At 41.6% G+C, this 14,607-nt stretch overlaps 1 protein-coding gene across 3 annotated transcripts in view; it reads left to right on the forward strand.

Annotated features, from left to right (window-relative positions):
- The window catches only part of fhit (fragile histidine triad diadenosine triphosphatase), a 124,941-nt gene that overhangs the window by 96,862 nt on the left and 13,472 nt on the right, over nucleotides 1-14,607 (forward strand). For all 3 annotated transcript variants that reach the window (XM_087850452.1, XM_087850450.1, XM_087850451.1), the window contains one exon: nucleotides 13,626-13,771. In XM_087850452.1, coding sequence (XP_087706578.1) covers nucleotides 13,626-13,771 — 146 coding nt within the window. The remainder of the gene's footprint in view (nucleotides 1-13,625; nucleotides 13,772-14,607) is intronic.

Here is a 14,607-nt window from a genome sequence, read left to right on the forward strand (position 1 = left end):
AAACCCAAAGTAATAAGAACAGTAGTTACTGTACCGGCTGCTGTTACGATTTCCGGTGGAGGCTGTGAGGTCATTTTCCCCTCACATTTCATTTGTTGTGTAATTAACCAGTACAAAAATGTTAGCAGCATCATTTCACAATCATTTTTCATGCTTCAGATCTGTTTTCTCCTTATCATAAGACTTTGCATCTAAGGGCCAATGTGTTTGCACTTGATTTCCTGTCACTCTGTGGTTATTTTTAAGCAAGAAAACTGCAAAGGCTAATTCCCATGAAGATCTTCTTCTGCTAAATGTGCAGGTATACAATCGTCTATTTGACTGATGCACTGTAATAAATGCACAGAGCAATGTGAAACTATGTGCTTGGCTGAATTTACAAGTCTAATTTCTGCACAGCCTTTAATGAATTTCAGCTATGGAAGTGGTAGCATTAACAAACAGATGCCCCCCCCCCCCAAAATTCCCCTCATTTTGCTTTTTCTTCTCAGCATCAACCAAGGGATAGTTAGCAGAATAACAGCAAGCAGCTGCAGTCTGGTGAGGTTTGCATTTAAAACTTTATGACAGCAGCTGAGTTTGGGAAAAGATGAAAGGAAAGATGAGAGTTTTGGTTCTTCTTCAATCTTACTACAGAGCTCCGAATTCCCAGAGGAATAGAGTGGATGATGGAAAATGAGAATGTAGTCTTCCTTCTCTTCGCCTTTTGCTTGGGTGGCGAGCTGTGCATGATTGTGTGACGTGTCTCCACATTGTTAATCACTTTGAAGCTTCTGGACATGATTATTTATGAGGGACAATCCAATAGTGGATACACTTTTACACTGTCATTGTGTTTGCAGTTTTAAAGTGGCTGACTGCTCGATTCAATTTAAAAGTCAGATGCCTTTATGTAGTGCAGCAACATAAAAGTGAATAAATGACTATTTGTAAACTACCAGTCAAAGGTTTGGACGCACCTTCTCATTCAATGTTTTTCTTTATTTGTACTACTTTGCACATTGTACACACATACTGAAGACATCAGATATATGAAGCAAGATATAAGGAATTATGTAGTAAAGAAAAAATAATAAATAACTATTACTGTTTGTATATTTTAGATTCCTCAAATTAGCCACCCTTTCCTTTGTTGACAGCACTGGAAACCCTTGGCCTTCTCTCAATGAGCTTTATGATGATGTCACCTGAAATGGTTTTTGCCCTAAGCTTAACTTTCTGTTTCTGAGTCCTCATGTGGGTCCTTCAACCTGCCTGCCACACAGCACTCGCCATCACATGGACAAAGAGGACTGGATTGGTTATAATGTAAGTACAGTAACACAGAGTTATAAAGATACTTGAAAAACAGGTCATTTTTAAACTTTACATATAACCCTTTGTAAACCCTGTTCAACATACATAAAGATATTACACATTAAAAACACAACGAAACGTTGATGCCCCGCCCCTCGAGCGTTCTCAGCATCTCCTTCAAGACTGTTGGAAAACCATTAGTGACGGGAATTCCGGCTCTTTCGGCTCTTCAGGTTGTTTTGTTGCTTTAATTAATTTATTTTCAACAACAATATAAAATTCTGCACAAAATGAATCACTAATGTTAAAAAAAACATGCTTTTTATTTATATGTTTATATATAAATATGCTTTTATTTATTCACTCCACATAAAATGTAAAAAATAAATTATAAAATACAAAAAACAACTATTTACATTTCAACTTTTAACTATTAAAATGTTCAGTTTTTTCCTTTTAAACAAATTTAAAGTGAAACAACACAAAACACTGCAAATCACAACACGATGAAATATAAATTAAAATATGCAAAACAAAAGTTAGAGAGAGAAGGAAAACAAAACAAAACACTTTCTTTGTTCGCTTCAAAGAGCCGGCTCATTAAAAACCATTTCAGGTGACGACCTCATGAAGCTCAGAGAGAGGATGCCAAGAGTGTGCAAAGCAGTAATCAAAGCAAGGCTTATTTCTCACATTTTTTGTTTACTACATATTTTCCATATGTGTTCATTCATAGTTTTGATGCCTTCAGTAAGAATCTACAATGTAAACAGTCATGAAAATAAAGAAAAACTATTAAATGAGAAGGTGTCCAAAGTTTTTACTGCTAGTGTATTTACAGGCTCTGAGCTGTTTACCTGCACTGCAGCCTTCTTGAACTTTTAATGAAAAAGCATGTTGCACGTTGTGTGACTGACAGGTGGTTTGGTGTTTTTTCTCTGCCTTTGTTAAATTATAGGTGCATTGTGTCTGTTTACAATGCACTGTTTGTGTCTTCTTGACCCCACAGTAAACTACAGTAAGTCATGGGCCCAAGGCAAATTAAGCGTCTTGATTATCTCTCCAATAAGCACCGTATCTTCACAAATGGTGTCTTTCATTTCCCTAATGGACTCTCTAAAGAGCTTAAGTGGATAGAGCTTGTGGTGAGTGTAGCCTGAAGCACAGAAAGGCAGCTACTGTGAGAAGAAAGCTCTGTGGTAAAGATGCTGGATCTGAAATGCAGTTAATGGCTTGGAAGGCAAGCTCATTTAGTTGCATCTGCAGCGTCCATGCTTTATGATGATTACACCATCATTCCTGCCTTTACTGCAGGCCTCTAAGCTATACACAGCAGCCCGTGTGAGAGAAGACGTCCACATTGGTTCACAAACATTCAATTATAACTGTGAGAATTCCATTTAACGAGTCATTTGTTCTGTGATAGAATAATATTTACCTCCTAGATCACCTCCTTTTTGAAGTTATTCAAACTGTGTTGATTTTGTTATTTGAATAAAGATTATTTACTAATGTAAATACACTGTACCCATATTTTAAAATACACATTAATCACCACTGCTATAATGGTTTGTCTTTGTGTGCTTTATGGTTGCAGAACACAAATCACTACACTAGTTTTATCCCTGAGGAAGCAAAACAACAAAAAGCAAATCAATGGCTCGTGAAAATATAGCAGCTATCAGACTGAAAATGTCTGCTGAAATAAATCATTTTAAATAATCACAATTCATCAGCAAACATTAAAACTAACCTTTGTTTGGCCTGGTGAAAAAAAGCAAAAAGACAACATATGTTATGTTTTCTATTGAAAATACTTTAGCAACTCTATCATTAGCCAATAGAAGTTTAAAAAGTAGGTTTCCATGGTAAACTATGTCAAGGGGTGGCTGTAGCTGAGGAGGTAGAGCAGGTCATCTACTAATGGGACAGTTGGTGGCTGCTTCAACCCAAGCTGTGGTGCGGTGCATCCACTTAAGCATAGAAAAAGCACTCGTATGAATGGGTGAATGAGAAAAGTTGTATAAACCATTGTGAGTGCTCAGGTAAAGTTAAAAGGACTATATAAAAATCGGTCCATTTGAAGAAAATGCTTTGAACTATTCTAACACGTCTATGTCACGTCATTTAGATGTTTCTCTTATTCTGCTCTATTCAGGGAAAATTGTGGAGAATACTGCAAACTGGCAAATGATACTGCTCTAAAAATAATCTGTATAACACATCCATAAACATAAAGGCAAAAATGCTGAGCCACGATGGAGCTGCCAGTGTCAGCTTGAACTTTCTTCTCTTTTATTGTTTTTCTTTTACCGTTACATCATACAGACAGCTCTGGACCAACTGGCGTTTCACTCTGCAAATATGGAAGCAACCACTGGTGTTTAAGGCCTGTTGGCCTGTCCTTTCCCTTTCAGAGATTTGCAACACTTTTGAGATTACTGTAGTTAAGGAACTTATCTGTCATGGTCAGACAAGACCGTGTCACCATGGAGGAACATTGTCTCATTTCACTGTGTACTGTACCACTGCACATGGTGGAATTGACAATAAAGCCACTTGACTTGAAAGACAAATCTCTACAATATTAAGGTATTTTCGTGCTGAAAATACAAGTTATGAGCTCAGTACCGTATTTTTCGGACCATAAGGCGCACTAAGAAACGAAACAGATGCGTCAAATTTTACTCAACTCTTTCTTCTTGCTTCCTCCAAGAAGAATGAATCAGCCTGATTTGATTCATTAACGTTGAATTCTCTCACAGCTGCTCTGTTCCCATGTTGTTGCAGTATATTAATGACTAACCTCGTATTGTGGATGGATTATCTCAGTTGTTCTCCTGACTGAAGTTTGGTCCGTTTACAGCATCCTGCCATGCGATTACATTTGTCTCTAACCATCAGGAACCCTCACATTAACTTTTATCGAGTGGAAAAAAGTTAGCGTTCATCCTCCAGCTTCACTGTGTTTATGTTATGCTAACATAGCTGTGTCGCTAGCGACCACGTAGCACATCATTATAGCTAGCCCAACTTCAGTAACCCTACAAACGTCACTGCTGTTTAGTTTTCTGTCTTCATTTATGTTGGAAGTGACAGCAGAGCTGTACGTTTGAATTCTTTCAGACATCTCTCAGTCAGAACATGCTATCTCACGTTTAGGTGGAAACTAGCGAGCTAGCTTCCTGCTAACTTCTAACTCTGTTAAATTTAATAAATTCTGTTTTTATGGTTAAACTTCATAGTTACACCTGGTAAAGCAGCAACGCTGATCTTTTTATTAAGATGAAAGAATTTAGACAGTTTTTAACTCTCAGTGATGCTGCAGTGTTCGTTTGTCTTGACCTGAAGCGGACGGAGTTTTGGACCCAGATTACTCCGCGAGGCTCCTGACTACAGTAGCTGCAATGCTCCAACAATCAATCAAGCGGTGCGGCTTCGTGGCTTAGCGAAGTCATACTAAAACATGTTTTAACAGATGTGCACCCCATAAAATCAGTTTGAGGTCAGTAAGCACAACCAGAATTCATACATAAGGCGCACCAGAATACAAGGCGCACTGTTGATTTTTGAGAAAATGAAAAGATTTTAAGTGCGCCTTATAGTGCGGAAAATACGGTATTTTTACATGTGACTTAGGTGACCATGCACAGCAGGTCAGCAAACGTGTACGAAGCTTGTCTTTGATTCCGTAACTGTACAGAACTCTTACCAGAACGTTACCACTGGAAGCCACCGCAGGTTATGGATGTGTAATGTTCATTGTCAGCTTGTAGTACATATACATGTTTTTGTACAAGTACTACAAAATTACCTTTTTGTGATAAGTAATATTTAGGAGTATATGTCTGAGGAAGAAGTCACAAGAATAAACCACTAGAAGGCACTTTTGTTTTATTGTTGGGAAAGATGCTGCTGAAATTCACAAACTTTTTGTTAACAACACCTTGTGGCAGTTCATTGCTGAATTAAATAATCCTTATTATGCTACATCTGTTGTTGTTATTTTATTTTCCCAAAACTCATCAGTAATAAAATAGCAAAAACTTGATCTGACTTAAGTTTTTCACTAGTTTGCAGATAAATGTCAGTGTACATCATAGATGAGCACAAACAAGTGATTAGAACACAACTTCCATTGAGGGACTTTGATTTGGGAAAGTGATTCCCTGCAGTTGCTACTATAATAAATACAGTCTATAGATAGAGATAGACTTTTCTTCCACTTATCTGGAGCCGTGTCGTAGGGGCAGCAGCCTAACCAGCCTACTGTGGCTTATCCAGGAGACCACCAAAGTGTTCCCAGACCATCCATGCCTGAACCACTGGGCATCTGGCTCTTTTCAATGTGGAGGACTAGTGGCTATACTCTGAGCCCCTCACCCTATCTCTAAGGGAGACGCCGGCCATCCTTCGGAAAAAAATAATGTCCGTCACTTGTATCTACTAGCTCATTCTTTTGGTCCCCACTAGTGATGGGATTTCTGGCTCTTTTTAGAGATCCGGCTCTTTCGGTTCGGCTCACTAAAAAGAGCCGGCTCTTTTGGCTCCGAACTGGCTCTTCAGGTTGTTTTGTTGCTTTAATTAATTTATTATTAACAATAATATAAAATTATGCACAAAAGGAATTATTAACGTTAAAAAAGTGGTTTTATTTATATATGTTTATATATAAATATATGCGGTGGCCCCTAGAGACAAAACACGTACAAACTCCAAAACACATTTCTAGCATGAACTGAACTTCCAAAGCAGAGCTACTAGATCACTTAAATTACACAATTGAAAGCATGTGTGTATTGTTTGTGTATTTATACACAGGCACTCATATATATTCAAATAATTTAAAAAAATGTTCATTTACCTGTTACTACCACACACCAAATCCGGTCGTTGGTACTTGCTGGCTTGTGTAGCCACTAGGTAACAAAAGCTCAACACTGCCCCTAGCATCCTGGAGCACTTCTGTTGTGTTTTGTACGTGTTTTGAGTTTTTATGTGCTTCTGAGTTTTTACGTGCTTCGGAGTTTGTACGTGTTTTTACGTGTTTTGGAGTTTGTACGTGTTTTTACGTGTTTTGGAGTTTGTACGTGCTTCAGAGTTCATACGTGATTTTAAGTTTGTATGTGCTTTGTCTCTAGGGGCCACCGTAAATATACTTTTATTTATTCACTCCACATAAAATGTAATAAATAAATCATATAATACAAAAATCAACTATTCACATTTCAAATTTTAACTATTTAAATTTTTAGCTTTTTCCTTTTACAAATTTAAAGTGAAACAACACAAAACACTGCAAACCACAACACAATTAAATATAAATTAAAATATAAAAACAAAAAGAAGATGCATATTCTCTGTCATATGGACCTGCATGAATAAACTTTCTGAATCCTTTATCATCTGCAACTGAAAATAGTTGTGGATGATTACTATACCTTTCTAATGTGAGGTTGTTGTCCCTGGCTCTCTCTCTCTATCTGTCTCCCGCTCTGTTCCTGTGCTACTGAGTGTAACTACCGCCCCTCCCCCCTCTGCCCTGCGTAAAGCACAAGGCTCGTGTGCGGAGTGAAGCAGAAAAAAAGTGCGAGAGAGAGAGGCTGAGAGAAAAAAAAAACAAAAAACCACGTGACGGCTCGCAATAATGAGCCGGCTCGCGTCGTTCACGTCAAAGAACCGGCTCTTAGAGCCATTTCGTTCGCGACCGACCCATCACTAGTCCCCACCTACCCACAACTTAAGTATTGTTTTTATAATGTTCTGCAAAACCTGTGCCTGCATGTCTTCATTTTGATTCAGTTTTTATTCACTTTTTTGCCTACATCATCACTCAACTCTAGAAAAACTGTGAGTATTGATTGATTATTGTGACAGTGGTTTGCACCACATTAATTCAGTAGTAATATTTACATATTCAGTGCAATACCTGATATATAACATAGAGCTCTAATGCTTGTGGCATGCTGCGTTGCCCCCAGTGATCCTACATCTCACAGTTATTTATTTACATGTTGATTTATTTATATGAAAGCTGCTAAAACTGGGTGCAGTTTCCAGCAGGTTTTCAGTGACTACTTATTGTGAACTGTTGCTTGCTGCTACTCCAGCTGAATTTAGCTGCTGGGAGACTCTTTGAAGAAAATACAGTCGAGTTTCTGTAAAATCTCTATCTGGCTCAAACTCAGTCTGTTTTTATATGAGGCATTAGGCTTCAGGGGATTGATGTCCCACCTCCAGTGTGTTGTTTGATTCAAGGACAACAGCAGTTCTCGGCAGACTTTAGCTCATATTTTTTGTGACAGAGGGAATACGACAAGCTCCATTATACAAGAAGACAAGTTTAAGAAGCATATCATTAACTACATGAATGTTTTGATGTATTTTGCATTCGTGCATTGCAAAAAATGTGTCTCTCCCAGATTGACTTTTCTGTTCAGTGTTCTGATTTTGTCTGTACACAGTGTATCTGGAAAGTATTCACAGTGCTTCACTGTTAAAGTTACATTGAAACCAAGCACACCATTGTTTTTCTTGTGACATTACTGTAGATCATTGGTTAAATGATCACCAAGAAATATTTGTTTGTGCAGACCTGCCATAACTGTGGGGGACTAATCCAACTGGAATAGTATGGTGGGGGGAGTTTGTTCTTCCGGTGCGGTCTCTGTGTGTTTTGTCGTGTGCTGGAGTACGCATTAAAGTTTCACAGCGGACTAACATCGAGAGTGATTATTGGCTCGTCGCATCACACGAGAGTGCTACATGGTGTCAGAAGACGGTACGGACGTCACGCCAGCGCGTATGTTTATATCCCTTTCGGGGTACCGCACTGCTTTGTGCGCTGTGTTGGATTAGCCGCTAAAGAAAAAAGAAAGGGAAAAGAAGTCACCCCATCATGGCGGACGGATTTCGCAGACCTGACCCTCTGGTTTTTGATGAGAACATTGCCGAGAATTGGCGTGTTTTTGAACGGGAATATGATATTTTCATCGCCGCTGCTCACTCTGACAAACCGGCAAAGACTAGGGCTTACATTCTACTAAATATTGCTGGACCAGACGCCATTGAACGAGAACGCTCATTCGTTTATGCTCCTGCCGTTCGCGCAGCTGGTGCAGATGGAGAGATACTCACTGCTGCTGAGTCCAGAGAGGATCCAGAATGTTTGAAGGCAAAATTGCGAGAAATCTGCAATCCTCAACACAACAGAACGATGGAAAGATATAGATTCCACACCAGAAATCAGAAGCCAGGTGAGACACTTGAATCATTCATCAGTGATTTAAAGATCAAGGCTAAATGTTGTCACTTTGGGGACCTCACTGACGAGATGCTCAGTGATCGTATCGTCTGTGGTGTCATTAGCGACACGTTGAGAAAGGCTCTGCTAAGAGACAGCGAGCTGACACTTGGTAAAGCTATCTCGGTGTGTCGAATACACGAAATGACTGAAAAAAACAGCAAGACACTAGCAACACAAGCTACCAGTGTCGACGCAGTAAAGCCCATTCTGAACAGCAAGCACAAGCCTAAGCCCCTTTCATTCCCACAGACTGTCACTAAATGCTCCAATTGTGGAGGCAGCCATGCGGCCAAGCGAGACAAGTGTCCAGCATTTGGACAACAGTGTCACAACTGTAAAAAACTGAATCACTACAAAAGTTGCTGCAAGTCTAAACCACGCAGCCATCACAGAGCCCACCCTAACAGACAGACTGCAAGGCGGCTTGTGAACGAATTAACAGTGAGTGAGCCACCACTTCAGGATGAAACGTTTTACGTGGATGGTGTAGAGCTTGACAGACAGATTGACTGCATCCACGCTAAAGCTGATAAAAAAGATGAGGGATTTGTCACAATAAACATAAATGGTGTGCCCACTGAGATGAAAGTAGATACAGGAGCAAAATGCAATGTCATGTCACTCAAGACTTTCGAAACAGTGAATGGCGGAAGACAGACTGTCAAACAAGAGAATCCTGTGAGCCTTGTTGCCTATGGAGGCACGAGAATTCAGACCACTGGAACTGTTACACTCCCTTGTTGCTTAAAGAAGCAGTGTCACACGTTGCCTTTCTTTTTGGTGGATAGAGAAGTGCAACCGCTGCTAGGATTTCGAGCATGCATGGAAATGGGCATTGTGAAAATGAGCCCTGAGGTCCACCAGATCATCACAGAAAGCAGCACAGATTTCAGCTCCCACATATTCACACAATACCATGACCTGTTCAGTGATGAACTGGGGGAACTTCCAGTCACATACTCAATGATGCTAGACCCCGATGTACAGCCTGTGGTCCGTCCAGCTCACCGCATCCCCGTCGCGATGCAAGAAAGAGTCAAAGCTGAACTTGAACGCATGCAACGCATCGGCGTTGTAACACCAGTCACCGAGCCTACTGACTGGGTGTCCTCAATGGTGGCAGCACACAAGAAAGACAAGCATGAGATCAGACTGTGCATAAATCCAAAAGACCTCAACACAGCACTGAAAAGACCCCATCACCCAATGCGCAGCGTTGAGGAAGTGGCAGCACAGATGTCAGCGACAGTGTTCTCAGTGCTAGATGCAAAAAACTCCTTCTGGCAAATACGGCTCGACGAGAAATCCTCAATGCTGACCACATTCAGCACCCCATTTGGGCGATACAGGTTTCTGCGGATGCCCTTTGGTATCAATTCAGCCAGTGAGGTGTTCCAGCGCTCCATGGAACAGCTGTTTGCCGGTTACCCGTGCTCTGTCATCGTGGATGACATCATCATCGGAGGACACGGAGTGGCCGAACATGATGCCAACCTGAAGAAAGTGCTGACACGTGCTCGAGAGATCAAACTCAGGCTAAACCCTGACAAGTGCAAATTTCGCCTAGATCAAGTGTCATATGTGGGCCACATCTTCACAAGAGACGGTCTAAAAGCAGACCCCTCCAAAACCACAGCAATAGGAGCAATGCCGGTGCCCACGGATGTCACGTCGCTACAGCGCTTCCTCAGTATGGTTAATTACCTTGGGAAATACATACCAAACCTTAGTGAGATTGCCGCACCCCTAAGGAAACTAACCCACAAGGAGACTGCGTGGTGCTGGTTCCCACAGCACCAGGAGGCTTTCGACCACCTCAAATCATGCCTCTCCAGCCCGCCAGTATTGGCGTATTACAATGTCAAGGAGCCAGTCACACTGACATGTGATGCATCATGCTATGGGCTGGGTGCCGCGTGTTTGCAAAATGGCAGACCAGTAGCCTTCGCCTCGCGTGCTCTCACTGACACAGAGACGCGATATGCTCAAATAGAGAAGGAGCTCCTCGCCGTGGTGTTTGCCTGCACGAAGTTCAAAGATTATGTCTATGGCAAAGCAACAATCATTAAAACCGACCACCAGCCCCTGGTGACCATAATGAAAAAGCCAATCCATGCCGCCCCTGCCCGGCTCCAGAGGATGTTACTGCGACTACAGAGTTACGACATCAGTCTGGTCTACAAAAAGGGGAAATACATGTATCTAGCCGACACCCTTTCAAGAGCCCCGCTCGCCCTAGGAGTGTCATTTTTTGGCCAGCAATGTCAAAAGACATCGCAGAAGAGCTGCTCTCCTGCACTGTGTGTAACAGCACTAAGACACATCAGCAGAGAGAACCGCTACAACTGCACCCTGTTCCAGACCTCCCATGGTCAACGATGGCTGCTGACATTTTTACCTGGCATAAAAACAATACCAGGTCCTTGTAGATTCCTATTCAGGATGGATTGAGATTGACCTTCTCCGTGACTTGACCACAGCAGTGGTCATCTCCAAGCTAAAGAGACATTTTTCAGTTCATGGCACACCGCACACGCTCCTCACTGACAATGGCAGACAATACACTAGTCAACAGTTTATTGATTTTGGAAAACAGTGGGACTTCACCCATTCAACCAGCAGCCCAGAGTTTCCACAGTCAAACGGTCTTGCTGAGAGAGCGGTGCGCAGCGCAAAACAGCTCATGGAAAAATCTCACCGAGATGGAAACGATGTGTTTCTTGACCTCCTAAACCTTAAAAACATTCCCCGTGACACACAACTAGGCTCCCCTGCTGAACGCCTCATGTCTCGTCAGACACGCGCGGGCATTCCTGTGTGCAGCAAGCTGTTGGCACCCATTGCAAAAGACACTGGACAGATCTGTGACCGACTTCGTGACAAAAGACTCAGACTGAAGCGTCACTATGATAAGTCCAGTCGCACGCTACAGCCGTTGCAAGAAGGACAAGTGGTCCACGTGCAGACAGAGAAAGGCTACGACAAGCTGGGAATTGTGGAAAGGAAGAGCAAGGAGCCACGATCCTACATCATTCAGGTCGATGGAAGAACCTACAGGAGGAATCGCGCCACATCCTCCCAGTGGCAGAACCGCCGCCGCCGCCACTCCATGACTATGACCCTGAGTGCGGGGACACTAACCATTCTACAATGGACAGTTCCACACTCACACCAGAATCACACACACGCTCAAACGAAGATTCACAAAACACATCCTCTCCTCAGCCCCAACCTGCTGTGCAGGTGCCTGGCCAGAACATTGTGAACCAGACACCATACACTACACGTGCAGGTCGCATCTGCAGACCCAACCCAAGATACATGTAAATGGAAAACACTAGGATGCCTCAGGTGTAATCAGTTTGTTGTCAGTATGTTGAAATATGATGCTTGCTGGCTATTTGCATTTTTCATAATTGCTGTTATGTTAAGGTGTGGGGTTACTCCGAGCAAAAAACATTGTTAAGTTAAAGTTGTGTTAAGAAGCGCTGTTTAGAAACTTGTGAGTGAATTAGTTTTGTTAGGTGCTACAAGCTAAATGGGGAAGATGTAGCTCATTGGTTAAATGATCACCAAGAAATATTTGTTTGTGCAGACCTGCCATAACTGTGGGGGACTAATCCAACCGGAATAGTATGGTGGGGGGAGTTTGTTCTTCCGGTGCGGTCTCTGTGTGTTTTGTCGTGTGCTGGAGTACGCATTAAAGTTTCACAGCGGACTAACATCGAGAGTGATTATTGGCTCGTCGCATCACACGAGAGTGCTACAATTACCAATAAGTTTGATGTGTCACATGACCCTCTTCCTATTGAAAAAACAAAAGTTGTATCCAAGATGGCCGACTTCTAAATGGCCACCATGGTCACCACCCATCTTGAGGAGTTTGCCCCCTCACATATACTAATGTGCCACAAACAGGACTTTAATATCACCAACCATTCCCATGTTGTTACGCTGTATCCATATAAGTGGCCCACCCTGTAGAGTAACCTAGAATGGGTATATAGCACAGATACTGGTCATGATTTATGAGTGTGATGGCAGTGGGGGAAAACTGTCTCTAGTTGTTGTGGTATGGGAGGTTTTCTAGTACCTGCCAGGTGGAGGGGAGGAGTTTAAAATCGGATGCTAAGCATCTCTGATGACTTTCGCTCCCCACTGGTTCTTGAGCAGTAAGATTTAGCCACTTGAAGCAGACAGCTGGCCTCTGACATGATTTGTCGTGATGAAGTATAGTGTTTCAACCAGTGAAAGTAATCCAAAAGAAGTTAATTCATTAACAGCGTATGCATTTTAAATTTGCTGAGGTCTTTTGTAATTATCATGGAATATTATTGCTGAAAATTTTAATATATATTTGTTTAAGGCAAATATGTATTAAGTCTAAAGTATAAGTATACCTAAGTATAAAAATAAAATCAAAGGTGATTGCTCTACCACCCGACAGCCACCCCAAATACTCTGTGTCTCATTTTGAACCTGGGCCATGGACTCTTTTAAGTTCGATCTTTTTATAGTAAAAACGTAGATGGGAGAAAACATTTTACAACTCAACCAGGACAAATCAGAAGTTTTAGTTATTGGTACTAGAAGCTGTCAGCATATCTATATTTACTAGCAATTAATACCTCCAAATCCAATATTTAGGTGTCATCTTTGACATGATTCTTAGTTTTGAGCTGCAAATCAGAAGTGTAACCTTTTGTTTTGGTTATTTACTGTATTTGTACCAGGAGTTACAGAAATCCCTGGATTGCAGTTTGTCTCATAAGGCTGTAATAAAATATTTAGTTAAGGGTACACTCAATTTTTTCTAGGCCATTTTCACACTTTAAAAAGCATTGCCTGATTATATCTTTTAAGCTTATATTACTTCAACAAAAAACTCTCAGATTTACTTTGCTGAATGAAGAACATGAGCTTTGGTCATAATATTGCAGAGCTAACCGACTTTCTTATCTCAGTGCTTCCTGACTTCCCAACCATATCTGCAGCATGGTAATTCCTTAACAGAGCTGCTCAGATGTGCTGGTGTGCCCACTCAGACCAGTTGAGCGTTTTCGGGATCTTCGGCCAGATGAGCTAGCAGATTTGTTCTCCGCCGCTCAGAGAGTCGCCAACTTGGTGGAGAAACACTTCAATGCCACCTCAATCACCATCGCCATCCAGGTAAACCACACACTCTGTAATATTTTATAACAGTCACTGTCACAGTCGGGGAGAAGCTGACTTTGTGGAGTGACCTGGTGGACCCAAGTGCAGACAAGCAAAAACCCAACTTGATCTTAACAAAGGGCAACATGAACATGGAAACCTGAAACATAAAGACTTGAAGAAGCATCATTTCATAGACCTGGAAACATGACAAAGTAGGATGGACAGATGAGAAATGAATGAAAACTGACAGATTAAATACACACAGGAGGTGAATGAACATAAGGACTCCACAGGGGACAGGAATGCATCATAACAGGACGCAGACATGAAAAGCACCATAAACTCAAAATGCTGGGTGATATGACCCAGAACCATGACGGTACTTGAAAAATAGGGTAATAATAAAAATAGGGTAATAATAAAAAAAGGGTAATAATGCAGTAATGCCACCCTCCCGAGAGCCAGAGGCAGACTGGGTAAGACCCAGGAGACCCCAGCCGTCCACGGCACCCAAGAGAGCTGAAGATCCGAGGGGAGCAAGCATGTCTTGAGCTGTGCCATGAGCAGTTGCTCAAAAAATTTCATAACTATGGGCCCGAGTTCAACAGGGTGACAGTTGTTCAGGTATGTTGGTGGTGAGTGTTTCGGCACTGGCACGATGGAGATGGTCTTGAAGCACATTTAGGAGAGAGAGGGGGGAAAACAACTATGTAGCTCATTTACTGTAAGGTGATGGGAAGTGATGATCAGTGTGGTCACATCATTGTGTAGATACTGATTGTATCTTTTTTTCTACAAACCCAAATCTGAAAAAAGTTGAAAAGTTGTGTAACATGTAAAAACGAAAA

This window comes from Neolamprologus brichardi, chromosome 13 (genome assembly GCF_056152115.1).
Source record: "Neolamprologus brichardi isolate AB-2024 chromosome 13, ASM5615211v1, whole genome shotgun sequence".
Taxonomy (NCBI): domain Eukaryota; kingdom Metazoa; phylum Chordata; class Actinopteri; order Cichliformes; family Cichlidae; genus Neolamprologus; species Neolamprologus brichardi.